The sequence below is a fragment of the Apis florea genome, unplaced genomic scaffold (genome assembly GCF_048593485.1).
Source record: "Apis florea isolate Af1SG1 unplaced genomic scaffold, ASM4859348v1 contig_1615_pilon, whole genome shotgun sequence".
Taxonomy (NCBI): domain Eukaryota; kingdom Metazoa; phylum Arthropoda; class Insecta; order Hymenoptera; family Apidae; genus Apis; species Apis florea.
Genome location: NW_028256416.1, coordinates 4,259,961 through 4,284,988, shown reverse-complemented (window position 1 = coordinate 4,284,988; position 25,028 = coordinate 4,259,961). Strand labels below are relative to the sequence as shown.

The 25,028-nt window shown below is 21.6% G+C and overlaps 5 protein-coding genes and 1 long non-coding RNA gene across 14 annotated transcripts; 2 read left to right on the top strand and 4 right to left on the bottom strand.

The window, feature by feature from the left end:
• Positions 1–88: 88 nt before the first annotated feature.
• On the bottom strand, positions 89–7,505 carry Pka-R1 (protein kinase, cAMP-dependent, regulatory subunit type 1). Of its 4 annotated transcripts, none has more exons than XM_086915376.1 (6): positions 7,284–7,454; positions 2,718–2,843; positions 2,017–2,326; positions 1,633–1,899; positions 1,355–1,558; positions 89–1,250 (listed from the first exon to the last, which is right to left on the bottom strand). In XM_086915376.1, exons 2-6 carry the CDS (start codon positions 2,727–2,729, stop codon positions 1,078–1,080), a joined length of 966 nt encoding a protein of 321 aa, XP_086771502.1. In that variant the 5' UTR covers positions 2,730–2,843; positions 7,284–7,454; the 3' UTR covers positions 89–1,077. The 4 variants fall into 4 exon arrangements, with proteins under 4 accessions (XP_086771502.1, XP_086771465.1, XP_003690327.1 ...); XM_086915339.1 differs by lacking the exon at positions 7,284–7,454 and adding an exon at positions 5,276–5,739; XM_003690279.4 differs by lacking the exon at positions 2,718–2,843 and having other exon boundaries at positions 7,284–7,505.
• LOC147658837 (uncharacterized) lies at positions 7,011–8,096 on the top strand. The gene is made up of 3 exons (XR_015294568.1): positions 7,011–7,147; positions 7,265–7,515; positions 7,601–8,096. It is a non-coding gene; the product is annotated as an uncharacterized LOC147658837 (long non-coding RNA).
• Syn2 (Syntrophin-like 2) lies at positions 7,436–14,096 on the bottom strand. 4 transcript variants are annotated; one of them, XM_086915143.1, is made up of 11 exons: positions 13,821–14,096; positions 13,213–13,317; positions 12,935–13,133; positions 12,347–12,472; positions 12,114–12,275; positions 11,855–12,039; positions 11,606–11,764; positions 11,294–11,518; positions 11,009–11,212; positions 10,829–10,943; positions 7,436–7,505 (listed from the first exon to the last, which is right to left on the bottom strand). In XM_086915143.1, exons 1-10 carry the CDS (start codon positions 13,881–13,883, stop codon positions 10,836–10,838), a joined length of 1,536 nt encoding a protein of 511 aa, XP_086771269.1. In that variant the 5' UTR covers positions 13,884–14,096; the 3' UTR covers positions 7,436–7,505; positions 10,829–10,835. The 4 variants fall into 4 exon arrangements, with proteins under 4 accessions (XP_086771269.1, XP_086771354.1, XP_031775646.1 ...); XM_086915228.1 differs by having other exon boundaries at positions 12,935–13,130; XM_031919786.2 differs by lacking the exon at positions 7,436–7,505 and having other exon boundaries at positions 10,489–10,943.
• A 22-nt stretch (positions 14,097–14,118) lies between these two features.
• LOC105736708 (mitochondrial nicotinamide adenine dinucleotide transporter SLC25A51) lies at positions 14,119–16,783 on the bottom strand. Its single transcript, XM_012492528.3, has 3 exons — positions 16,269–16,783; positions 15,871–16,131; positions 14,119–15,789 (listed from the first exon to the last, which is right to left on the bottom strand). The coding sequence occupies exons 2-3, from the start codon at positions 16,015–16,017 to the stop codon at positions 15,076–15,078; spliced, it is 861 nt and encodes a 286-aa protein (XP_012347982.1). The 5' UTR covers positions 16,018–16,131; positions 16,269–16,783; the 3' UTR covers positions 14,119–15,075.
• On the top strand, positions 16,363–20,358 carry Acadvl (Acyl-CoA dehydrogenase very long chain). Of its 3 annotated transcripts, XM_086914972.1 has the most exons (9): positions 16,363–16,467; positions 16,999–17,160; positions 17,743–17,947; positions 18,053–18,271; positions 18,345–18,773; positions 18,842–19,105; positions 19,172–19,528; positions 19,595–19,810; positions 19,881–20,358. In XM_086914972.1, the coding sequence occupies exons 2-9, from the start codon at positions 17,090–17,092 to the stop codon at positions 20,007–20,009; spliced, it is 1,890 nt and encodes a 629-aa protein (XP_086771098.1). In that variant the 5' UTR covers positions 16,363–16,467; positions 16,999–17,089; the 3' UTR covers positions 20,010–20,358. The 3 variants fall into 3 exon arrangements, with proteins under 3 accessions (XP_086771098.1, XP_012348793.2, XP_086771154.1); XM_012493339.3 differs by lacking the exon at positions 16,363–16,467 and having other exon boundaries at positions 16,786–17,160; XM_086915028.1 differs by lacking the exons at positions 16,363–16,467; positions 16,999–17,160 and adding an exon at positions 17,374–17,665.
• LOC100865645 (leucine carboxyl methyltransferase 1) lies at positions 20,232–24,756 on the bottom strand. The gene is made up of 4 exons (XM_003690278.4): positions 24,011–24,756; positions 23,287–23,470; positions 22,846–23,197; positions 20,232–22,716 (listed from the first exon to the last, which is right to left on the bottom strand). The coding sequence occupies exons 1-4, from the start codon at positions 24,218–24,220 to the stop codon at positions 22,512–22,514; spliced, it is 951 nt and encodes a 316-aa protein (XP_003690326.1). The 5' UTR covers positions 24,221–24,756; the 3' UTR covers positions 20,232–22,511.
• Between the last annotated feature and the right edge of the window lie 272 nt (positions 24,757–25,028).

The window sequence follows — 25,028 nt, the reverse complement described above, 5'->3', positions numbered from 1 at the left end:
GAATACAGGTTTGTTGCAATTAAATTATTAATTATATTGCAGATATGGAAATTGAATAAAACATATTTTAATTAATTAATTTCAATAATTAATGATCAAAACCTGTTTTTTTATTGAATTTACAATATGATAAGTTTGTATAAGCAATCAACGCAATTACTTAATATAGAATTTTTTTAATCAGTTCTTGTGCATAAATGGCCAATAAAATTGTGCGATGTTACAGCTGAATTTTAGTTTTTAAATTCATCGGCACATAAGTATTTAAATTACATTTTTTTTTTCTAATCTTAGATATGTGTATAAATAATCATTGCGTCGTAATGCATATAATAAATTCTATTTCACACGTTTCCAAAACTATAAAATTTATTTAAAATTTCAATAAAATAAATAAAAATATTACTATAATAGAAAATGAAACCTATGATTTAATAACTTAACATTTTTTTTATTCGTTCCATAAAAATCAAAACACTTGCCAAGTGGAATATACAGTTATTAAATTGTTTCCAAATACTTTCACAGGTTTCGAATATTTTAAAGAAATATATTGTGTAAAAGTAGCTAAGATTTGATTTCTATGATGCCTGTTATAGCAAGTTATAAAGTACGTAATAACCTGATATATTACGAAATTTAATTATTCACTTCGCGTTATAAGAATTATATATGTTTTTGCAAAAATATATATCAATTGCATACATTAATATCATAAATAATAAAAATTCGCAAAGAAAAAAGATATCTTTTTAAATTTTAAAAATCATTTAAACTAAATTTAAATTTAATTATTCAATAATAATACTTTTGTCAATCTTTAAAAAAAACTTTTTTGATAAAATTTAGATCTATTATGAAATTTTCAAATTATCATTTATCATTTATCGTAATATTCATGATATAATAAATATAAATTTAATAAGCAATTATATTATTTAACATATATAATTCTTAATACGACTATATCGTTATTTGATATGATACAATTACTTACATTATTCAAATAAAAAATGTTAATAATGAAACGTACTAAAAAGAAATTAAAGTGACTGATAATATCATTGATACAGTAATTTATACGGATAGGGACACAAAACTATTATACTGGGTGATGTTGCGTTTCAAAATATCTGCACACGGTCCTAAAACTCGTTCAAATCTTGCTCTATCAAGTTTTACACACTTTAAAGGACCTCGCGCAACAACGGTTGCTGCCCTTGGCCTATCCAATAATAATGCAATTTCACCTGCAATCAATAGAAAATTATTATTAGCATAATATTAAATTTTTTTCAAAATTTATAATTACTTAATTGCATAATTATTAATAATAATTTAAAAATAAATATACCGAAATAATCAGATGGTCCTAAACGACCAACTTCCGCTAGTTCTTCACCTTCTGAACGTTGTTGTAAAACAACAGCTGTACCCTCAACAATTATATAAAAATCTTCACCTGGTTCACCTTGTCGAACTATAGTTTCACCATCATCAAATGCCACTGGTTCTAAAGCATCAGCTACTGTGAGCCGTTCCCACTTATCCAAAGATTCTAAAAATAACAATTTTGTATAAAATATTCATAATAATTCTAATATATTTTCATGGAACATAAGCATTATTTACCCAAAATTGAAACTCTGGAAAGGAATTCTTCGTACATCTTTCGTTTTCTTATAGTAGAACCCATAAGGATTCTTCGATAAGAATCTCTATCGATACCCCATAATTTCACATCTGTTTTTGCTCGAACAGTTGCAGCACGAGGAGTCCCGTATATTAATGCAAGTTCACCAAAACTTCCACCTTCTCCTATTGTTGTGGCTAATTCACCATTAACAAAGATTTCGACTTCTCCTTGATCGATTACATAAAAATTGTCACCTTCGTCGCCTATTAATATTTGACAAAAAATATTTGATTCAAGCAATTAAAAATATTCGGTTAACTATTGTTAATTAATTAATTAATAACAATAGTAATGTATTCAATATATATATTTTTAAGTACCTTGTCGAATAATTGCTTCTCCAGGCAAAAAAGTAACAGGAAACATAGCATCAAAAATATCAGAACGTTCATTCTCATCAAGATGAGCAAAGAGGACATTTTTAGCAATCGCTTTACTCAGGGCAGCCATTGTTTTATAATCCTTAGGTACGACTTTTTTAACATAACTAGTCGCATCTTCTTCGGAGACCGGCTCCGCAGAGATGCCTCCTCTGCGTCTGGGAACTTGGGGGCCTTGTTGCCCAGCAGGTATGTCCTCGGTATCTTCTGGGCTAGTTGCAATCTGTTGCTTAGCATCATGAGCCTGCTCCTGAAATCAAAAAAACGAAAGTCAATTAGTTTCATTACTTATATAATATATACTTTTATTATTATTTATTATTTATTAGAGATAACTTTTATTATATACTTTATTCGATATATGTTATATATGTTTTGGTTTTTGTCAAAAAAAGAGTTTATCAAAGAAATCATTTTTTAAAATTAATTTAAAAAAATATATATATATATATACATTGCTTATTATATATATTTTTTAATAATTATATATTCTCCTTAAATATTGCTCTATTTAAGGAATATTCCTTAAATAGATTAGATAATTTCATTTTCATATCTATTTTTTTTATTTATATTATGTAGATTAAAATTCATTATCAATTAGAAAATTGAACGCTGTTCATGTATTTTGCTTTACTTGCCTGTTGCACCATGTCGAAAGCTGATGTTTTCCTAGTTTTAATTAGTATCTTCGATTTTATATCCAATCAATCAATTTTTTTTTTAAACTTTTGCTTATTATTTATTTATTCCAAAACGATGCAACCCTGAAAGAGTCACGTAAGACAAACAAGCCGCTTTTATAAGTCAATTTTGCTTAGACATGCGCAACACACAATATTGTGCCCTTCTTTTAATGAAATCATATTTTCTCAATTTCTTAAATATATATATACATTGCAAATATAAACAACATATATTAATGAGATCACAAAAAATATGCATTATTTTTTCCACAGAAAAATTTGATATAACAAGAAGATTTCTACTTTTTAATTCATAGTTAATAATTTTTAAATAACAAATAATATAGTTTACTTTATTTTTAGTATTCTTACTTTTTCCAATGATAAGTAACATCAAATTTTTAAAAATTATTCTTTTTTAATGCATTTATAAAAATTTAAATGATTAATCTTTCAATAATAAGAAATAATAAAATATATTTCATGAATAAAAAAACTAATGCTTTATCAGATATTTTAAAGTGAATTTCGTTAGTATATATAGAGAAACAAATAAAGAAATTTCTATTGAATATTTTTATAAGTATTATTTTATATTTTTCGAAAATTGACTACTTATTATAAAAGTATATTGGATAAAATATTAGCTTGTGAACGATGAACATCGATGAAAAGGTGGGCAAATAATGTCATAGGTCACTTGCCGTTTTTACAGATGAATGCCACCTTATATATGCGCAATATAACATAAAAACATTATAATAATATGATTTTTTTCTGAATCTTGTATATTTTATTAAAATTCAATTAGTTCAAGTTGAAAACAAAATGAACGCATCGATGTATGATAAATTTCCATTTTATTCATGACTTTTAATTCTCGTGAATTTTGATAATGTTTAAATATTCATAGAAGATAAGATCTTGAATTTTTCCTTACATATGCAATTGTTAGTTGGTCTTAATTTTTAATATATTTGTAAACATAATTGTTATTATTATAATAAAACTTAGCATTAAGTATTAAGTAAAAACCATTACATTTAATATTTATTCAAAATATAAAATAATGAGCGATCGAAATAACAATAATAAATATAAAGTACATTTTAGATACCAACAATCATAAATCGTATTTTTATATTGATTAAAGTTGTTCACAAACTATTTGCAAACTATAGAATTATTATATAATATTCATACTAAACAATTCATAAACAGATTCTTATTATTTGGAGATGAATTTGCTGTAAATAATTTATTTATTCACACTGTTAGCAATTACATTTTACGAGCTGTTGTGTGAATAGTAGTATGAACGCGGTATGATACACACGCTGTCAAGGACATATAAGTGAAATTTAATGTAGTAGTAGTATAATTTTTTGCAAATATTTTAAAAACAAAGATTAACCGATGATATAAGAACTGATATATAAGAAAAACTTACTTAAAATTTTATTTTCTATAACATAATTTTTTTTTTATAACATAATTTTTATTTTCTATAACATATTTTTAAAAATCATTAAAATCTATAAGTTATACAGTTATCCATCGATATAATGATCAAATATTTATATACTCGTAAACAGTAAAATAAATTAGGAATTATTCGTTTTTTTTAAATTATAAATTAAATTATATATTTTTTTTTTAATTATAGATTATATTTAGAAAAATTAATCGATTAAATATTAATTTATATCGAATAAATATTAGTGATTACAATTATTTCAAATTAATTATCAAAAATTTTGTTAAAAATCAATTTTTTTTTGCCATCCAGCATTATGTTTACATTTTTATATTAATTATTAAGCATTTGCAAACTATCAAACAATAATTATCTATAACAACTATACATTTATTTTATATTTTTTAAATTTTATTAACTGATATTAGTTAATATTAAAACTAAATTTTTTAAAATAAGCTATAATAAAATAATATCTTTATATAAATTATATAATAAATATATTAAAAAGATGATTTATGCAAAAACATATATATTTAAAACATTTAAAATAGTACTATTTTATGAAAGTGTGCGAGTTCATTAACAATAATATCAAATTTGAAATAGTAAAACAATAAAGATCAATTGATCAATGATTTTAACACGTGCTGAATTTATTTGACATGCGTACAATTAAATACCATGTGCATTATATCATAAAAAATAAAAATTCACATCTATCATTAGATTATTTTTAATAAATTATACTAAAATTCCATTCCATGTTTCATGATTTATTTTTTCATAATAATTATATAAAAGAAAATAAAAAATATTATATTGATTATGTTATGCTGCACATAAATTGCTTAATGACCATTAAAACAAAGCAATAATATAAAGTATCAAAACATAAATTTGAAATTGTTCGTTGCTCAGTAAATAATATATTCAAAAATCGGAAAATTACATATAATGATAATATATGCAGAAATGATAAAACGTATAAAATACGTATTAAACAATATAAATTTTGTATAAGATTCGATCATACCTCATTCATTATATGTTGATATTAACTCGATATTTAACACAAAACAAGCAACGTCTCTTTTATTCAGTTATTACATAAATTTCTTTGTTAACACTTGTTTCACATACCCGAATAATTGTGAACGAAAGAAAGATACAAATCACAACTATGAATCTTTTCTGATCGCGCGTTATATATTCAATGTGTGTCGCTTGAATTTTCTAAGGTCTCGCCAAATTCGATTAATGCGACACGATCTTTCGTAGTAGTTACTTGTAAAGTTGGTACTGTGTGCCAGATGATATTTTATGTCATAAAATAACGATATTTTTCGTTAATGTAAAATCGAATCTATAGGTCATTCATTTACAGATGAAATCCGAATGGATGACAACGTACTTCTGATGTTGCCTGTTTTAAACATATTGTCGCAGTGCGCTTCGCACATTTTTGAGGACGATGCGTTAAATACCTATACAACTTTTGTAGTTGTTGGCTAAGGTACGCGCTTAGTTATATTTTGAGCATATGCTATATTTAGATCAGCCCCTGTAGTCACACATATTCTCTTTCGATATATGTGTATAGCTATGTGTATAGTAATAAGTATATAATAATAAGAACTGATGTCAAGTTTCTTTTTTTGTTGCTCTCATATTATGTTTATTTAAAATGAGAAATAAAAAATATTAATCATTTTATGCGATATAAGTTTATTCATAATACAATACAAAAAAAAAAAAAAAAATAGCCAAATATTCAATTTTTTTTATGAAAATCTTAAATCTTAATAATAATGTTGCAAAATTCCAAGGAAAATATATATATTTAAAAATTACATTTTTAAATATATATAATTACATATAATTATTTTAAAAACATCTTTTTTCATTATAACGAGAATTAAAAAAATTAAAATGTAATATTGATTATTGTTAAAATAAGTATTGGTTATAAATATTTATATATAAAAGCACAAATGTTTGATGATAAAAATAATGGAAAATAATAGAACTTTTATAACTAATAATATTGACCGCTACTTATCTATTTAAAAAAACTAATAAAATAAAATGAATATTAAATAAATAAATAAATAGTCAAATAATTACATTAATATTAAAAAAAAATATTTAAAATTTTATATATAAATCTCTAAATTTTCTTTCAATTTCTTTGATCATATTTTGTTTTATTTTAATTCAACAATAGCAAATTTTTAAATGATTGTTTGTTTAATAAAAAGTACTTCACAATATCGAACATTTATTAAATAATATTATACATATAATATTAAATATTATGCACATATTTAATATATGTATAAAATTTTTTTCTATAACAGTATTGGTATATTAAAGCATGATATCCAAAAAAAAAATAAATAAATAGATTATAAAATGTACAAATTAAAATGAAAAAAATTAAGTTTTTGTTGCATTATTATATTTCATTTATATTATGTTAAGTGCATTTTATTTTTATTTTTATTGTACAATGAATATAATTTTCAATTTAATTATTTTTTTTAATTAATTAATTATGTAAATAAAAAATGTATTTAATTATGGATATATAGTATAACTTTTTTAAATACAAAATTTTTAATTATAAAATAAAATTTATTAAATTATATACGTATATGTATCAATCTATTTATATTGATCAAAATAATTTGTTTATAAAATTGCAAATAAATTTTTTTCATAATAATTTTATGCAAAATTACAACTTTGTATTAATAAAATAAAATAGCAGTAAGACTTATTGTATAGTATAATATATATGCATAGTTTTATTAATCTTAACATTTCCTAATTCTTTGATAAATCTATAATGTAATATATATAATTTATCTGACAAATGATATTTTTTTATTACATTTATATTATTGTAAGTAAATATTTATCTTTAAAATAAGAGAAAATATATCATAAAAAACTAAATTATTATATTTATAAGTAACGATGAAATAAGTAAAAAATAAGAAATCTAAGGTTATTTTAATAGGACATGATTCAATACATACCCGTTCCAGTTTTTGAAAGTATTCTCTCAGGAAAGATATGGGATTTTCAGGACGACCTACACACAGCTGCACTATACAGTCTTTTAAAACTTGTTGAATATTGTGTCTTTGTACGTATTCCTCGCACTCTCTTAAACTTTGCTCTTCCTCGAGATTCGCCGCCATATTGATACACGAGTTGACACGTTATAGCAAATACCTCTTCAACAATTCCGTTCTTGGCTTTAATAGTGTAAATATATTATTTCTTATAGTTACTTCAATTGTTTTATATAAAGAATATCGATATATTTAAATATTTATATTTCTCATTACAGTCTATAATTAACAAACATCCTTTCCGAAATTTTAATTTAATGAATATTGATATTACATATATATATATATATAAGTAAAGTTGAAAATAAATTTTTTTTTTATTTCATTTTTGTTTCAAAACATACATTTATAATTGTTTAATAATTTAAATAATATAATAAATTTTTTATTGAAATTTAATAAAAGAAATGTTCTAATATATGTTTTTAACTTTTATATATAAAATATTATTTTTTATACAAAAATATTTAAATAAAAATAATGAAGTTTTTTTTCTTTCTATGATAAAAATGTAAATAAAAATTCACTACATATAAAATATAAAATATAATTAATAATATGTACTACATATGGGTAGGTGGTAGGAAAATTCAAAAAATATTATAAATTTACATTTATAACTTCTAACAATAATATATTTTAAAACATATTGTCAATGGGTGGATAAACATTATAACACATAAACTATATTTTAAAATATATGATAAAAATGTTTTTTGTTTGTTTTTTTGTCTTTGATAATTGTATCTCTGTAATCCCATATCATTCTGATATCAATTTAAACAAAGTTTTTCATTATTTAAATAAAGAAAAAGAAGAAATGGGATTTCAGAATTATCAGTTTTAAATTAAAATATCATTTAAAAAATGTGTATATATTCTATATACATAATATATGATGTATATAAAAAAAAATATTTATATGTAAATATCAATACATTGTAGAATTCACAAAAATTGTATTAACATTATAATAAATTTAATTTAAAATAGTTATAATAATATAAATTATATCATCTATATTATATTTACTAAAATTATATTTCTATTATATTTTGATTAAAAATTTATCAAATTAAATATATTTCATGTATTTTTTATATTTATATATAAATAAATATTTATTATTAAAAAGTTATAGAAATTTTCGTGAATTCTTCAATGATTTTATTTAAAAAAGTAATTTCTTAAATAATAATTAATGATAAATAAATATGTTTATCATTGTTCAATTTTTATAGTTCAATTACTTATTTTACTTATTTAATCTAATTGTGCAGTTTTTTTTAATAATAATCTAAATTTAATTATAGAATACATGCGATGTATATATATAATAAAAAATGGCAATGTTACAGAATATTGCAACATATGCATCTAATAATTACAATTGCTTTAACAATGCATTGATTTGCATGCATGTTGGAATTACTATGTTCCTTTATTATTACATTTTTATTAAATCTAATCATTTTTGCAAATCTAACAAGTGATTAACTATGAATAATACTTCCCTGTATCCGAATTTTTTTTTTATAGTTTTGAATTTTCTAACATTAAAATTTATAAAATTCACCGCAATGTTTCTATAATTAAATTCAGTTAATTAGTTGCACTTAATATCTAAATTATATTATTACTCAATATTATATGCATATGCTCATTTTATGAATAAATAAGATTAAAAAAACAAATTATTTTATTAAAAATATAATAAAATAATTTTTTCTAAAGTGCCTTTTAGCTATAATAAATAATATTATAATATTAAAAATTCTGACCATAATAATAATGTAGTAGTTTAATTAGATTTTAAGAATAAAACAAACAAAATTAATTATATTTTATATATAAAAACAATTTCTTTTATGATTGTATTGTAATATATATATTTATAGGCACTTTCTACAATTCTAATTGGGTATCTTTAAAATGTGAAAATTGGAAATGAAATTTTTAATAATTTTTTTATTAAAATTCTATTAAATTTCTATGTAAATGCTAAAAATGTTTCTTTAAATAGTAAATCATCAACTAAGAAAGTTAAATAATTAATTAAAGAATAAATTATACATATTCATATACATAATTATAAGCACACACAGTTTTATTACTTTTTTTTGAGATGATTATGATAAAATTGTCATAATATTTTAACGATAAAAATTGTGTATCATGATTAATATAAAGTGCAGTTTGTTATCTAAACAGCATTTGTTTTATTTCTTGATTTATTATATATTTATTGCTCTAAATAGATTTGTAAATTGATAGATTAATTGCACAGAATGTGTTTTAAGTAACTTTTAATGTAATTAGTAATATTAACTTTTAAATGTGATAAATGGGAATGAAATCGTAATAAGTTATGTATAATAATATAATAAGTTATCATGCATAGTAGAATTTTCATATAATAAAAAAAAAACCTAATAAACAACATTTTAAATCTATTTAGATTTATATTAAATGTAAAAATTAAAATTTATTAAAAAAATGCTAGCATTCAGAGAAAAATAATTAACAATTTAACTATTTATTAAGTTTCAATAAATTAATTTTTTCCCTATAATTTCTCTCTCATTTATATATATTTGTAAATAAAATTGTTTAATAGATGGCCACCATGGTCTGTTAGTACTACTTATTGCTATTAGATAGTTATATGTATAATTTATTTCTCTTAAGTAATACTGATTTATAATTAATATCAAGTTAATATAATTTTGAATCTGTAAATCTTTAACGTAATATGAAATTTTCTAATGCGTATTTGTTAATATTAAATGCATAAAATTTGCTGTTCTAAAGAACTATGCTTAACTAATGAATTTTTTTAACTTATTAATTACATCTTGTTCATGGTTTTTAAGGCACCAGATATACATGAAAAAAAATTTAACACATAAATATGCAACTTATTGCTTAGAAAAGATTGCCTTATCATTGGAACTTAAAAATCATGAACGAGCACAAGTTTTTTTTAAATTTCTAACTTAAGATTTCTTTTTCATAATAAATGCAAATATAATTATTACATAAAAGAAAATAAAAATTTTAAAATTAAAGTAACAATATTTGTATTTTATAATTGATTTAAAATATATCAATAAAATATAAATTTATTCAAAAATTTCTAATATATTGAATATAAAAAATAAATAGTAGTACTTAGTTAATAGTAAGGTACACAATAAATAAAATAATTTTTAGTAATAAACTCATTAAATATGAAATTTTACTATTATTTTATAGATATAAAATTAAAAACATAAAAATAAAATATTTATAAAATTTTTATTCAAAAACAATAAAGAACTTTTTTAAAAATTGACTAGTATTTCATATCGTTAATCTAATTTATTAATTAGAATATTTCTGTTTATGCAAATATGCGAATATTGAACAGTGATCCATTTTCTGATTTATTTGGCAATAATACTTACTTCAATTTTATGGAGTTGTTGATGTTAAAAATGTTGGATCAACTGCAGCAACCTTTGCAGTTAAAAATGCATGCATACAGAATAATAAATTCTGCAATTGAGAACATTCCAATTCCTACAAATGAAATGTAGAGAAAATAAAATTTATATATATTATTTCTGCTTCTAATAAATAAATACCTTTGTCTCAATAGCAATACTATCTGATTCTTGAAAATGTAATTTTAATCTACTTTTTCCATCATCACTAGATCCTCTTAATTGTGAAAATTTATAACGCCATACAGTCTCTCCAATGTCATCATAAGAAAGTGTAAAACCTTGAGTCCATTCTAGAGTTAAACCTGCACTTTTCCCATTAAAAGTAACTGGAAATGTTTTACTCTATAAAAAATAGAAACTTGTATAATAATAATAAATTTTAAAAATAATTTTCAACGAAACACATAAGAACCGATTACTAACTTTCAAATGTGTAACAGCTGAACATACTGCAGTATGCCATGCTGCTTCTACTCTTAATAGTTCTTGTCTAGTTTCGACACTTAAATATCGCGGTGGTTTACCTGGACTTTGAGCTAAAAAACAATGTTGTCTTTCATCAACATTTTCGGATTCTCGCATTACGCGAAACATTGTTTGATATACTTTAAAGGTCAATGCACATCGTGACCAATCTCCTATATTGCACTAGAAATAAATTGTTGACATTTATGCACAACATGCATTATTAAAATTTATTAGATATATGTTAATTATAATATTACTAACACTTACAGGAGGAGTTTCAAATAATAACAAATCAGGTCCTTTTAATGCTAAAAATCTTGGTCTATAACTTTGCCATGGTTGATTACTATTACTTACTGCTTCATTAACCCATCCCATATATTCTATACGTTCACCAACTCCAAAATTGCGGTTATATAATTTCATCTAAAAAATAAATAACTTATAAACAATTATATAGTTATTACTAATAATAATTAATAATAATAAATTAATTCGGAAAAGAATATTTTTCACCTGTAAATGCGTTAAACCTGTAATATTATCTGTTATATATTTTAACCATTGACTTAAAATGGCACTATCATCACAATGAATTACACCTGTACGTGCACCATTTAATCCTCTTACTTCAAATGCATTTCTTCTTAGTTTATCTGTTCCAAAGATATATCTTGTCACATAAGCCATCATTAATGGAACTGAAATTACATAATATTCTTAGAAAAATTATTTATCTTAAAAAATTTTTTCAAGAAAAAAAAATGATTAAAACCTGTTATAACATCTATCCATTTTTTATATTGCATTGAAGTGGCAGATGCATTTGAACTTTGTCTACTATGACCACATCTAGAACTATCACTTTGTCTATTAGATGATAACCATTCATCTTCTGATCCTCCATTTGCAACGTTGTCTAATTTTTCTTCTTTTTCTAAAAATTATATTATTATTTAAAATCAAAATTATTAAAAAAATGCTTAAAATTTATTAAATGATATTTACCATTTTTTTGTAGAAATGGCTTTGCTGCACGATAATGTTTTACTGTTAAAACTACTATATCACCAGCATTTCTTAAAATGTTGACAGCATCATCATGATTACATGCAGTTATATATTCTCCATTTACTAAAATAAAAATATTATTTATAAAAATAAAATTATATATTTTACAAATAATTTTATAACTAAATTTTATTTTTAAAATTTTATAAGATTGAATTATTTTAAATAAAATAATTTTCATTATTTAAAAGTAAAATTTTATAATATATAATATATAAATGAATAGTCAATACAGAAATATTATTTCAAAGAAAAAAGCCAATATTGACAGGTATGACACAAATAGGCATTCAAGACTATCTATTATATAAAACAGTATATGTACAACCAATATGTTTTTCATTGGTTTATTTTCCATTATGGAAATAAAAATCTATATTATTTATATACAAAAACATTTATTTTTTTAATATAAAAAAAATTTTTTTAATTTTTTAAAACATTACTTTTTAATAATTAGTATTTAATATATTATTAAATCTATATTAATTTTATTAAATTTAATAATATATATTAAATTTAAACCTTTAATAATCGCATCTCCTACAAATAGTTGGCCACATTGATCAGCTGCTTGGCCTTTATAAATTCTAGATATAAGTACAGGAAGTTTATGTTCTGCTCCTCCTTTTATACTTAATCCTAAGCCTCCAACTTTTTGTCTTGTAATTTGTACCATTCTTTCTTTAGCATCTAATGGAGGTTTATTATGATTCGCTGCCTGCTGAAAGTCAATAGTATTTTTTTTGTATGTTGTATAAATAAAATCTTATGATATAAAACAATAATATTATAAACTTTACCTCTAAATCTTCTCTTTGAAGTTTTAAAACTTCCATAGACAGATGTAAACGCATTGGTACTGGTTTACTTTTTCCATCACTAACACTCACCATTCCTGTTCTTACCTTTTCAAATATATAATAAAATATATTGAATCTTGTATATTTTAATTAAATTAAATATCTTTAAATTAAAAATAAAATTTTTGTATTATAATTGTTGTATATATTATTCCAATGGTTTATACATTTATTATATTTTAAAAATATATATTTAAACAATTCATTTTACATTTACAATTTCATATTATTATATTATCATATTATTATCATCTCTAAACTAATATTTTTTTTCTTTATATATTTTATTATTTACATAATTGCAATTGAAATATGAATATAAAAATACTATTAATAATAATATTATTATTATTTTTAAAATGCACTTATAAGATAAATAATTTCTAAAATTAAAAAATATAATTTTATGTTTATTTTATCATTTTATTTAAGAGAAAGTCAACAACAAATTTAATTATAAAACAAATATTATCTTTCATATTTATATGAATTTGAAAAAAAAGATAGATAAAATATATTTAGAAAAATGAAAGATATTAATTTCTCACCTTCAATTTCTGATCAATCTTCTCCTCGATCGGAGTACTCATTTTTGTTGCGTTGATTCTCATTATTTAATATAATTATGCAACTAATAAATGCAAGTCCCCGTATTGCTGAACGCAAATTGCCGGGGTTAATAAAGCTTCGTAAATTAGTGATATAACAAGAAACATATTAATTTCACACAAATTGTTCAACACAATTACGACAAGTATTCGAACAATGAAAAAATGAGATCATATTCTTATTGCTTATTAAAAAAAATGCATCAACATATTCATAGAAAATATATAATCGAGAGTATTTTAATATAAGACACATTCATTACAAGTTTTTATTTTTCAAATTATACATTATGATGTTTTAAAACACTCGAATAAAGCAAAAACCCCGTAAACCGGGACGCAGAAAAATTGGAGTAGGCTAAAAGTAGCTAAAAGCCCGCGGCTGAGACGCATCGATTTATACAATGCAGTGCGCATCGATGGTACTTCATTTGCTTCAAATTGCGGGAAACACAAAAATTGAAAATGACAGTCTTAATATCAATTATTCGAATGTTATTTATATTTTATACATTATTTGATAAAACTATAACATATGATATATTCAAAAACCTTAATGCATGAAAAGTGATACACAAACAAAGTAGATACTATTATATTATATTTTTTGTAAATTTAAATTACTGATACTAATATTTCGTTTATTGTATTATAATATACAATAAATTACAATATTTAATTCTATTTCTAAAAACACAAAAAAAATGTGCATTACATATATAGAAAAAGTTATTAAGACAAAGTATTTATTATATTAAGTAATGCACATTTATTACATGAAACAATATTAAACAAAATACATAATACGAATTTTTATTAAATATGTGACTTGATTGTCATTTGATTTTCTTTTTCTAAATGCATAATTAAAGGAAAGAAATATTTTTTCTTTTTATTAACAGTGAATAAAAAAAATAAATCTATACAATTTCGTACTTTTTTTATATAAATCACTTTATAACTAAGTTTATTAATTATAACTTACATTGATTTGTTTTAAAATAAAAAAATAATTTTCCATAATATTTTTATAATTATTTTCACATTTGTTATATTTTGCATTTTGCTATTTCATTGCAAGAAAAATGTGCGATTAATAGCTTGAATAAATTAAAAAATATTATATGTATATATATTATACAATAGAAATATTTTTTATTAAATAAATTTAAATAACAATTTTTGAAATAAATTATTACGAGAACATGATTGTTTTTAGAAAATCATAGGATGCATTTATAACTCCCCAACTTATAAATGATCTTATACAATTTAAATGTACACCTTTGTAAAATGACATTACATTTCTATTTCTTGCAATGTATATTTCTCGAGTAACACTCATAAACTTCTCAAAGTTGCCTCCTATTTTTGATTGCATATGTATTTTTATTACATTCATAGGATAAAATATAGTACTTGTGAAACCACCTATTAGAGCACCATTAATAAAACTTGTAGATAATGATTCTTGTTCACCTATCAATTTTTTTGATTGTTCTTTCAAAATAAAGAACATAAGATTAGAACAACTATTTCTATATATAATTGGGACTAATCCACGATAACATTCTGATATACCATGGTTTTTTAATAAATATTTAAATGCATGAGAAGTATTTTTAAATTTATCATGATACCGCCAATCTTGTAACAATGTTTGTACCCTTTCAAGGGGCATAAGTATAGCCTCAACAGTACCAGCAAAATGCGCTGCTAATATTCTAGTTAATACATCATTATTTGTTAATGTACACAAACGTTCCTTGCAACCTTCATACATACTAAACATTACACTAACCGAAAGAGTTTTTTGGCAAAGAGGTGGTAAAATTCCACGATATATTAATCTTATTCCCTCTCTGGATATTTGTTGAAACGCAGTATTGACTGGAACATCTTCTAAAATCTGTCATAATGATAAAAATTTATTTATTTAATAAATTTATCTAAAATATTAAAATATTATTAAATAATTTTTCTTATATACCTGTCTAAATATAATTTTATTAATAGGAAAAGTAATAGATACATTAATTACTGCAGCTCCCCAACCACAAACAAATTCTTTAAAATCATTATTATTAAGTGTTAATAACGATCTTAATGAGACATTTTGTGAAGCAATGTTACTCATATTAATATTTTATATAGTAATTCTTTCAAACTATAATTTAGAATGTACAATCAATCATATTTATATCTTTCAAATCATTCTCCTTAGAAGGTTTGAACTAAATATATCGTTTATCTGTAATTAATAAGTAATTATATAAATTCAATATTTAAAATATTTAAAATATTTCATTGTTATTCACATTGTATAGTTTTTAAATATTTTGATTATCATAGATCACAAATATATGATTTTATAAATATACAACTCACATTTTGTGCGATTCATAATTCAACCCATATCTTATTTTATATATATCATAAATTTGACGTAAATATACTTTTTAATTCACCAAATTTCTATCATGCATTTCCTTGTCAGTACTACGAACAGTACGAATTATTCATGTGTTGGTTATGTTATTAGGATTTTAAAGTTCTTTAAAATTAGATAAAATAACCAATTAAAACTGTACGTAATGTGTATGTGCGAACCAATCAAAATTTTGAAATAAAAATATCAAACTTCAAAATCATTTTCATAATAATGCTGTTGTATTTAAAAGATATATAATTATAAAAATGTTATAAATGTTTTTTTAGATATATGTTTATAAAAGAATATATATTTTTTATATAAATATATAATTTTCTAAGAAAATATAATACAAATAATTTTTTTTTAATATCAAAATATTCAAATCATAGATAAAATATCTTTGTAAATATATCTGTAATAATCCGTAAATAATCAATTAAAATATAAAAATACAATTTAATATATATATATATATATATATATATATATATACATATATAAAATAATTTACATTAGCTATTATTGTATAGTTAGTTATATACATTTCTATATTATAGGCAAATACATAAAAAACAGTATCTTTTTAAGATAGATCTCTTTTCATAATATTAGTATTGAAAAATTAAAAATTCTTGTTTTAATTTCTTAAAAATATAAAATATATTATTTTTTTACTTATTTTAGTTTTATTTTAAAATATAAAAAAATTTATAAAATCATTTTATTATATATATATATATATTTCATCAAATTTGTATATTATAAAATCTTAAAAATGCTACGAATTACAAATTATATTCGATTAAAATCGCAAAATTTTATCAAAATCATAAACTTGAATACAAGGTAAAGTATTTTACTATTATTATTTTTGTATAATTTATGTCACATAATAATTGACAATATTATTGTATTTTATTTATATGTGTAATGATATTTAAAATTTCTAATTTTTTAAATAATTAATAAAAATTATTTTTATTGATTAAATTATTATATACGAATTTATAAATTCGTATTTCAAATATTTGCTTAGTAAAATATATTGTTTTTGTATTATTTGAACATATGCATGTTATACATATGTTATATATATATATGCATATATTTTGAACTTTGAACAATTATATTTATACATATATGCAAACTATACATTTTGTATAAATTGATATAATGATAATTTGATAATTAATAAATAATATAATTCAAATAATATATATAAGATGCATATATAAAATTGTGATGTATTTATGAACAATTATTTTTAAAATGAAATAAATATTGATATAATATGTAAAAAAATGAATAATGATTTATTTTTGAATACAAAAATATAGATTTTATATAAAAAGTTATAAAATACTTTTAATATTCAATCAAATTTACAATTTAATTTGAAAAAATTATTAAAAATGTGATATGTTTTAGATGTTTAGCGACTCAAGCTGTTGTAAAAAATATAACAGAAGAAAAAACAGAAAAAAATACAGCTTTAAAATATCAATCTTTTGTCAGAAATATTTTTATTAGTCAATTGGAGACTAGTCAAATATTTCCATTTCCAAAAGTGTTAACTGAAGAGCAAAATGATACATTAAGATTATTAATTGATCCTATGGAAAAATTTTTTGAGGTAATAAAATTTTAAGAATGAATGAAAAATCTTTTTTTTAAAATTTATAGTTGCAATTTATTATTAATTGATTATTATTTAATTGGTTTAATTCTTTGTTTAAAGAAAGTAAATGATCCAATGAAAAATGATGATAATGCATCAATAGATGAGAAAACTTTACAATCAATGTGGGAACTTGGAGTATTTTGTCTTCAAGTTCCTCAGGAATATGGTGGATTAGGATTAAATAACACTCAATATAGCAGATGTGTTGAAATATGTGGATATAATGATTTAGGTATTGGTATCACTTTAGGTGCACATCAAAGTATAGGATTCAAGGTATATTTTTATTTACACAGAATTGAATATTTTACATGAATATTATTCAACTATTTTAATTTAATTTATACAGGCAATACTTTTATATGGTACACCAGAACAAAAAGAAAAATATCTTCCAAGAGTTTGCAATGGCGATTATGCAGCATTTTGTCTTACAGAACCAAGTAGTGGTTCAGATGCTGGTTCAATTCGTTCTCGTGCAATAAAATCTGCAGATGGTTCACATTATATTTTAAATGGTAATAAAATTTGGATATCAAATGGTGGTTTAGCAGAAATAATGACAGTTTTTGCTCAAGTTCCTGTACAAGATCCAAAAACTGGTAAAATTAAAGATAAAGTTACAGCATTTATTGTTGAAAGATCTTTTGGTGGTGTAATAAGTGGACCACCAGAAAAAAAAATGGGTATTAAATGTAGTAATACAACAGAAGTACATTTTGAAAATGTTAAAATACCAGCAGAAAATATTATAAAGGGCGAAGGACAAGGTTTTTCGGTATCAATTTATTTATATAAAAAATTATAAAAAATTTAAAAGATATTCAATATTTTGTATTTTATTAGGTTGCAATGAATGTTTTAAATAATGGTCGATTTGGTATGGCTGCTGCTCTTTCTGGAACTATGCGTTATTGTATTAAAAAAGCAGTTGAACATGCAACACAACGAGTACAATTTGGGCATACAATAGATTATTATGGAAGTATCCAAGAAAAATTAGGTCGTATGGCAATGTTACAATATATAACTGAAAGCCTTGCGTATTCAATTGCGGGTAACATGGATAATGGAAGTCAGGATTATTATTTAGAAGCTGCAATTTCTAAAGTAAGATTAATTCAAAAAAATTAATTTAATAAAATTCATATTATTATTTTAAAATAATTATTTTAGTGTTTTGCATCAGAAGCTGCATGGTGGGTTTGTGACGAAACTATGCAAATATTAGGTGGAATGGCATATATGAAAGATACAGGTCTCGAACGAGTTATGCGAGATTTACGTATTTTTAGAATTTTTGAAGGAACTAACGATATTCTTCGTATTTTTGTTGTACTTTCTGGACTTCAACATGCAGGAATTCATTTACAGCAATTAATATCAGCAATTAAGATTCCTACTATTAATTTAGGATTAATATTTGAAGAATTAAGCAAAAGAGCAATGCGAACAATTGGATTTTCATCAACACGTAGTCTTATTCAATTAGTTCATCCCAGATTACACAATAGTGCTACATTATGTGCTAAGGTTTATATTAGTTTATAATAATCAATATTAATAATTAATTATTAATTTATAAATAATCATTTATAGAGCATAGAAGCTTTTGGTCAAGCTGTAGAAGGTGCTATTATTAAATATGGACCAAGAAATATTGTGGAGCAACAATTTATTCTTAACAGACTAGCTCAAGCAGCATTTGATATATATACTATGGCTATTATATTAAGCAGGGCATCTACATCTGCAAACAAAAATCTTCCAAATATGGAACATGAACTTCTTATGGCAGAAACTTGGTGCAATGAAGTAAATATACTTAAATTTAAAAATTAATTTCAATTTATTTTTATTTTTAATAAGTATTATTTTATTATAGGCAACTAATCGTGTGAATAATAATTTAAAATTTGATAAAAAATTGAATATATTTAATAATTTAAGTAAAATTTCAAAGAATATGTGTGATGTTGGTGGATGTGTTCAATTAAATCCATTAGGCTTTTAATAATAAAATCAATTAAATAACTAATCAATAAACATAGAATTGTAAATTATTTACTTAAAACAATATAATTAATATTACAATAATTTTAAATATATATGAATTTTAAATCCGTAAAATATTCCAATATGAATTAAGATATAATATTAAAATTTAATAATTTTGTAACAAAATAGAAATTTTTTACGAAATAGATATTATAAATAAATTGTTATATAAAAAATATACACATGAAAGTAGATGCTGTTTATTTTTCATTGAATCTCACAAAATAGTGAATTGAATGCTTAAGAAATAAAATAATGTATACAGCTTGTGTAGTTCTTTATATAATAAATTAAATGTAAATATAGAATTTTCCTTTATCATACATTTCAAAATGTTATATAATCCATATACAAAAAAAAAATACTATGGTATTTTAATTTATAATTAATATTAATCTTCGATTATTTTCATTTAATTGTAATATAAATGCACAATTTAACAATATCACAACATTACACAAAGGTAAGAATATATTTTTTGACAATTTTTTTATCTGTCTATAATATGGAAGCACATAGAATATAGCCATTGTATGATTTAACTTTTACAGCATCCATATAAGACATTAATAACATTAAGTGAAGTGAAATGAAGTACATGCAAAAACAAATTGCATATCTTGATATTATGAAAAATGTACTTAAGTTTGAGAATCAAACCATCAATTCTTTTTTTATATTGAAACAAAATGAAACAAAATTATTATTGATTAATTTTGATCATATAAAAATTAAAAACAAAACAATATAATGCCTGTTATTTTGTTTAATATGTAAGATTTTATAAATAAATAATACGATTTAATAATAAATATGTTATTAAAATTTTGCAATACATTGGCAGTGTTTTTCTCCAATTTATGATAATTAATGATTAATTTGAATCTCAAACTTTAAGTTATTAAAATATTTAACACATATAATAAATATTATTCAAACGTAAATAAGATGGCATGAAACTATTATGATGAGGTATGATTTTTATTATTGAATGTTAAAACATGAAATTGGAAAGAATTTATCATTGTGGACAGATATAACTGTAATTCATAACTTTTCAGAAAAATAGAATATTAGATTATTTCTTGATATTTGTGTTACTCCAGGTATGTAATTTTATCTTTAAAAACATATGAATTCCATAACATGAATTCACAATTTGTAATATATTTGTGTGTTTCTCCTATGTACTATACCTTATGGTCTAATAAGCCTTTATAAGAATATCAGTAAATATATTATATCACGAATAAAAAAAAAGAATAGTTAAAATTAAATAAGAATCGATGTATTAAAATATAGAAATAAAGAACGATTTCACGATTAATTATTAATATAACAATTTTTTAATATCATGATTATTTCATAAATTTTCTTTTTTAGTATTAATTTTGATTTTCATATCAAACTGAAATTTTTTTTAGAAAACATTATTCATATTTTATTAAATTATATTTAATAATGTTCTTAATAATTTAATAAATCAACTTGAATTCATTGGAATAAAATTGACTTAAATATTATATAATTAATGTGTTGATCTTTTATGACAGGATAATGTTATTATTTTTTACATTTTTATAATCTGTTTATTATATTTTTACGACAATGAAAATGCAATTTTCTGCATTTTTTAATAATCTAAATGATTATATTTTGTAAATGTAAAACAATTTTATTTTAATTAAATCTTTTTGATTATATAAATGAACATTTATAAAACATATTTTAAAAATGAACGTTTTAAAAATAAATTTTCAAAATGTATATTATTTTTTTTTTCATGTTTAAGTGAAATCACTCTTTCGTTGTATCTATTATCTTCATAAGAAACTGCATAAGTAGAACTAATCAATAATTTATAATATTATTTAAAGTTATGATTTAATAGGAAATTTATAAATGTAGTATATAAAAGCTTCCAAGTACAAAGTAGTAAATAATATTGGAAAACAAAATTTGTTAATGCTGAAATTAGTTTTAATTAGAAAATTAATTTTACAGAAAGTATAAAATAGAATTTTAAGAAATTAAAGAAATTATACAATTGAAACTTTGTATTTTTTAATGTTAGATTATATTTAGCTGCTCAAAAAATATAAAAGAATTTTAAAATTTCAATAATACTATTTTAATATCATAGTCACAATATTTATAGATTATTACCAAATAAAATTAATTAAAATTAATTTTTGTAAGTCATCATTATGTAGTTATATATAAATTATTTCTTCACAATATTTTAAAGATATATGAAGTATCTATATAACAGAAAAAACTATATTATCATAAAGCAAATACATTATTATAATAATACCATAAATTTATAATTAAAACTTATTCATTTTAATAATAAACAATGATTTTGTATCATTAGTTACCACATTGTACTTACAAGCTTAAAGATTTTTAATGACACAGTATCACTACCTGGAGTAACTTACAAGAGTTAGAAAAGCTAACCCTGTGCTATAGACAAATTTTTAAATGTTTGTCCATTCCAAGCAACTGAGATACAATAATGTTGCAATAATTGAACTAAAAGTTCTCGCTCATCCAACATTTCTATATGTTCGATTCGACTACGATCATCTTGAGGCAGTGAATCATAGACTTCTACCATTGTCCATGCATTAGAGCCTTCCCAACTGTTTATTATAAAGCTGAAATATATAATTTTATTTATATAATTTTTTTATATAATTATAATTATAATTTTTTTTATATAATAAATTATTGCTTCTAAAAAATTCTTATTTCTAAAAAATAAATATAAAAAAAAGCAGATATACCGTCTTTGTTGAGTTTCCAAAGATTCACAATCTTCTACACCTGCTAACAAACATCCACGACTACGTAAATTAGATAACATAACTTGACCAAATTTATCTTTCATGTTCACTTGTTCATAATTAACAAAAATACTATTTGGAAATTTTCCAGCAAGCCATTTTAACAATGCAGAAGCTGCACTAGTGTCTATGTACACTAAAACACATTCTGCAAGGAACATGGTTGGAAGATTAAAATTAACTTCTGCTTGTGTTAATTTATTAATAAGTTCAGATATGTGCCGCAGATCTATTCCCACCAAATGATAATTAGCAGCATGTAGATCTGTTGTTGAAAACCTAATTTCTCCATCTGCAAAATAAATTTTAATTAATAAAAATTTATGCACAAAGATAGAAAAATTATAGAATTAATTAGAATTTAATGCTATAATTATGTACCTTCTGTATTTAACATATCTATCAATTGTTTATGTTTTTTGATGTGATAACATTTTCTAGCAGTAATGCTAGGAAAATCAAGTTCTATAAAATTTGCTGGACTCTTTCCTGTTTCCTTAAGTCTCCAATAAAGTGTATCAAATCCAGCACCCAAGTTTATAATTTGTCCTTCTTCACCAGATAACTATATTTATCACAAATTAATTTTATTTACATTTTAAATAAATAAATTTATTTATATATTTATTTTTATTTAAATATCAAATTAAAATAATAAATATAAAATTTATTTTATATTTTGATGCATTCTTTCTTTTTATGTAAATTAGCAATTATAAAAATTTATAAATAATAATATGAAAGTATATATACATTAGCTTCAATTTTATTTGATCATTATATTTGAAATATAACATTTTTTTCATTTTTTGTTAATTAAAAAAATTCTAAAAATCATTTAAAAAGTATAGTGCATTTTCAATTGTTTGTCATTTCTATGCAAAATATCCAATGTATATTTAAGATTGACCTATTTTATTGTTTCGTGATAAAAGGAGGACTTCGGAAATTAGGACAGGGCCTCGGCCAGGTCAAGGTTTCCGGCATTGCATGTCCTTTGCTACTCAAATCAGCTGTATCCCGGATTGTTTCTATCATGTTCTAGGTTATGCCAATTTTGAAGATGCAAAAATGAAATCTAAAGGAAAAAAAAACTAGTACATACCTTAAGGAATTTGTCAACGAACACCTCAATTCCTTTTACTCTCGCATAGTAACCACGATTGATTTCAGGTGCTTTTCGACCAGTTTGTTTTACGAAAAAGTTGATAAATGGATCGGACCAGTAACTAAGTTGCACAGCATATCTTTTACATTCACTTGCATCATCATTAGTGGCCTGTATGGCCTCATCATCAGCCATATCTTTGATCATTACACCAATTTCGGTTCACTTCAGTTATGATAAATCATTATTCGAAGTTTTCTTAATGTAGAAACCGTTACTTGTCACTCATAGAAAACTGTACAAGCGACCATACTGCTTAAGACTGTATGGAGACTGCTGTAGACTCGCATCGCATCTACTTGCGGCGCAAGCTTGCGCCTGCTGTGCGGGTTATCTGACAATAGGGGTATATTCCCTAACCAGTATTTTAAATACGTAATAAATTTTATGTGTATAAAATATTAATGTATTTTAATATAAATTATTATTATTTGTAATTTATTTTAACTTGCAACTTTCATTAACTATGTTATATTATATATTATTATATATGATAATAATTATATTTATTATTATCAATTAAATTAATCATATTAAATTGATCAATAAAATTATTTTATTTTATGATATATTAATAAAAGATTTTCAGAAATGAGTTCGAAGTGTTTTTGGAAAATTAAAAAAAAAAAGTAAAAAATGAAATTAATATAATTATAATTGATATTGAATAAAGTGGATCTATAAATTAATCAAAGAAATATATTTTTTTTAAGCATTTCTATATAATAATGCATTAAATAAAAAAATATGTAATTTCATTATTTACCATAAAATTAGATAAAATAAAAAATAATTTAATTGTTATAAATAAATTTTTTAAAAAATCTGTTTTATATATATTGATTATATTATATATATTGATATTATATATTGATATGATTATATATATTATATATATATGATGTGATATTGATATACTTAAATTTAATTGTAAAATTAAATTTTGTTTATAAAT

What these genes read in the sequence shown, in the direction of transcription:
- Syn2 (XM_086915143.1), bottom strand. Translation starts at nt 13,883, where the DNA reads ATGAGAATCAACGCAACAAAAATGAGTACTCCGATCGAGGAGAAGATT. An exon ending in AGATTGATCAGAAATTGAAG is followed by an intron (nt 13,318 to 13,820) that starts GTGAGAAATTAA and finishes ATATTTGAAAAG; the next exon opens with GTAAGAACAGGAATGGTGAG. An exon ending in AGGAGATGCGATTATTAAAG is followed by an intron (nt 12,473 to 12,934) that starts GTTTAAATTTAA and finishes TTTTTATTTTAG; the next exon opens with TAAATGGAGAATATATAACT.
- Pka-R1 (XM_003690279.4), bottom strand. Translation starts at nt 7,448, where the DNA reads ATGGCGGCGAATCTCGAGGAAGAGCAAAGTTTAAGAGAGTGCGAGGAA. An exon ending in ACTTTCAAAAACTGGAACGG is followed by an intron (nt 2,327 to 7,283) that starts GTATGTATTGAA and finishes TTTTGATTTCAG; the next exon opens with GAGCAGGCTCATGATGCTAA. An exon ending in TTCCAGAGTTTCAATTTTGG is followed by an intron (nt 1,559 to 1,632) that starts GTAAATAATGCT and finishes TGTTATTTTTAG; the next exon opens with AATCTTTGGATAAGTGGGAA.
- LOC100865645 (XM_003690278.4), bottom strand. Translation starts at nt 24,220, where the DNA reads ATGATCAAAGATATGGCTGATGATGAGGCCATACAGGCCACTAATGAT. An exon ending in TCGTTGACAAATTCCTTAAG is followed by an intron (nt 23,471 to 24,010) that starts GTATGTACTAGT and finishes TGATAAATATAG; the next exon opens with TTATCTGGTGAAGAAGGACA. An exon ending in TTGGAAACTCAACAAAGACG is followed by an intron (nt 22,717 to 22,845) that starts GTATATCTGCTT and finishes TATATATTTCAG; the next exon opens with CTTTATAATAAACAGTTGGG.
- Acadvl (XM_086914972.1), top strand. Translation starts at nt 17,090, where the DNA reads ATGCTACGAATTACAAATTATATTCGATTAAAATCGCAAAATTTTATC. An exon ending in ATCAAAGTATAGGATTCAAG is followed by an intron (nt 18,272 to 18,344) that starts GTATATTTTTAT and finishes TAATTTATACAG; the next exon opens with GCAATACTTTTATATGGTAC. An exon ending in GTGCTACATTATGTGCTAAG is followed by an intron (nt 19,529 to 19,594) that starts GTTTATATTAGT and finishes AATCATTTATAG; the next exon opens with AGCATAGAAGCTTTTGGTCA.
- LOC105736708 (XM_012492528.3), bottom strand. Translation starts at nt 16,017, where the DNA reads ATGAGTAACATTGCTTCACAAAATGTCTCATTAAGATCGTTATTAACA. An exon ending in ATAAAATTATATTTAGACAG is followed by an intron (nt 15,790 to 15,870) that starts GTATATAAGAAA and finishes TCATTATGACAG; the next exon opens with ATTTTAGAAGATGTTCCAGT.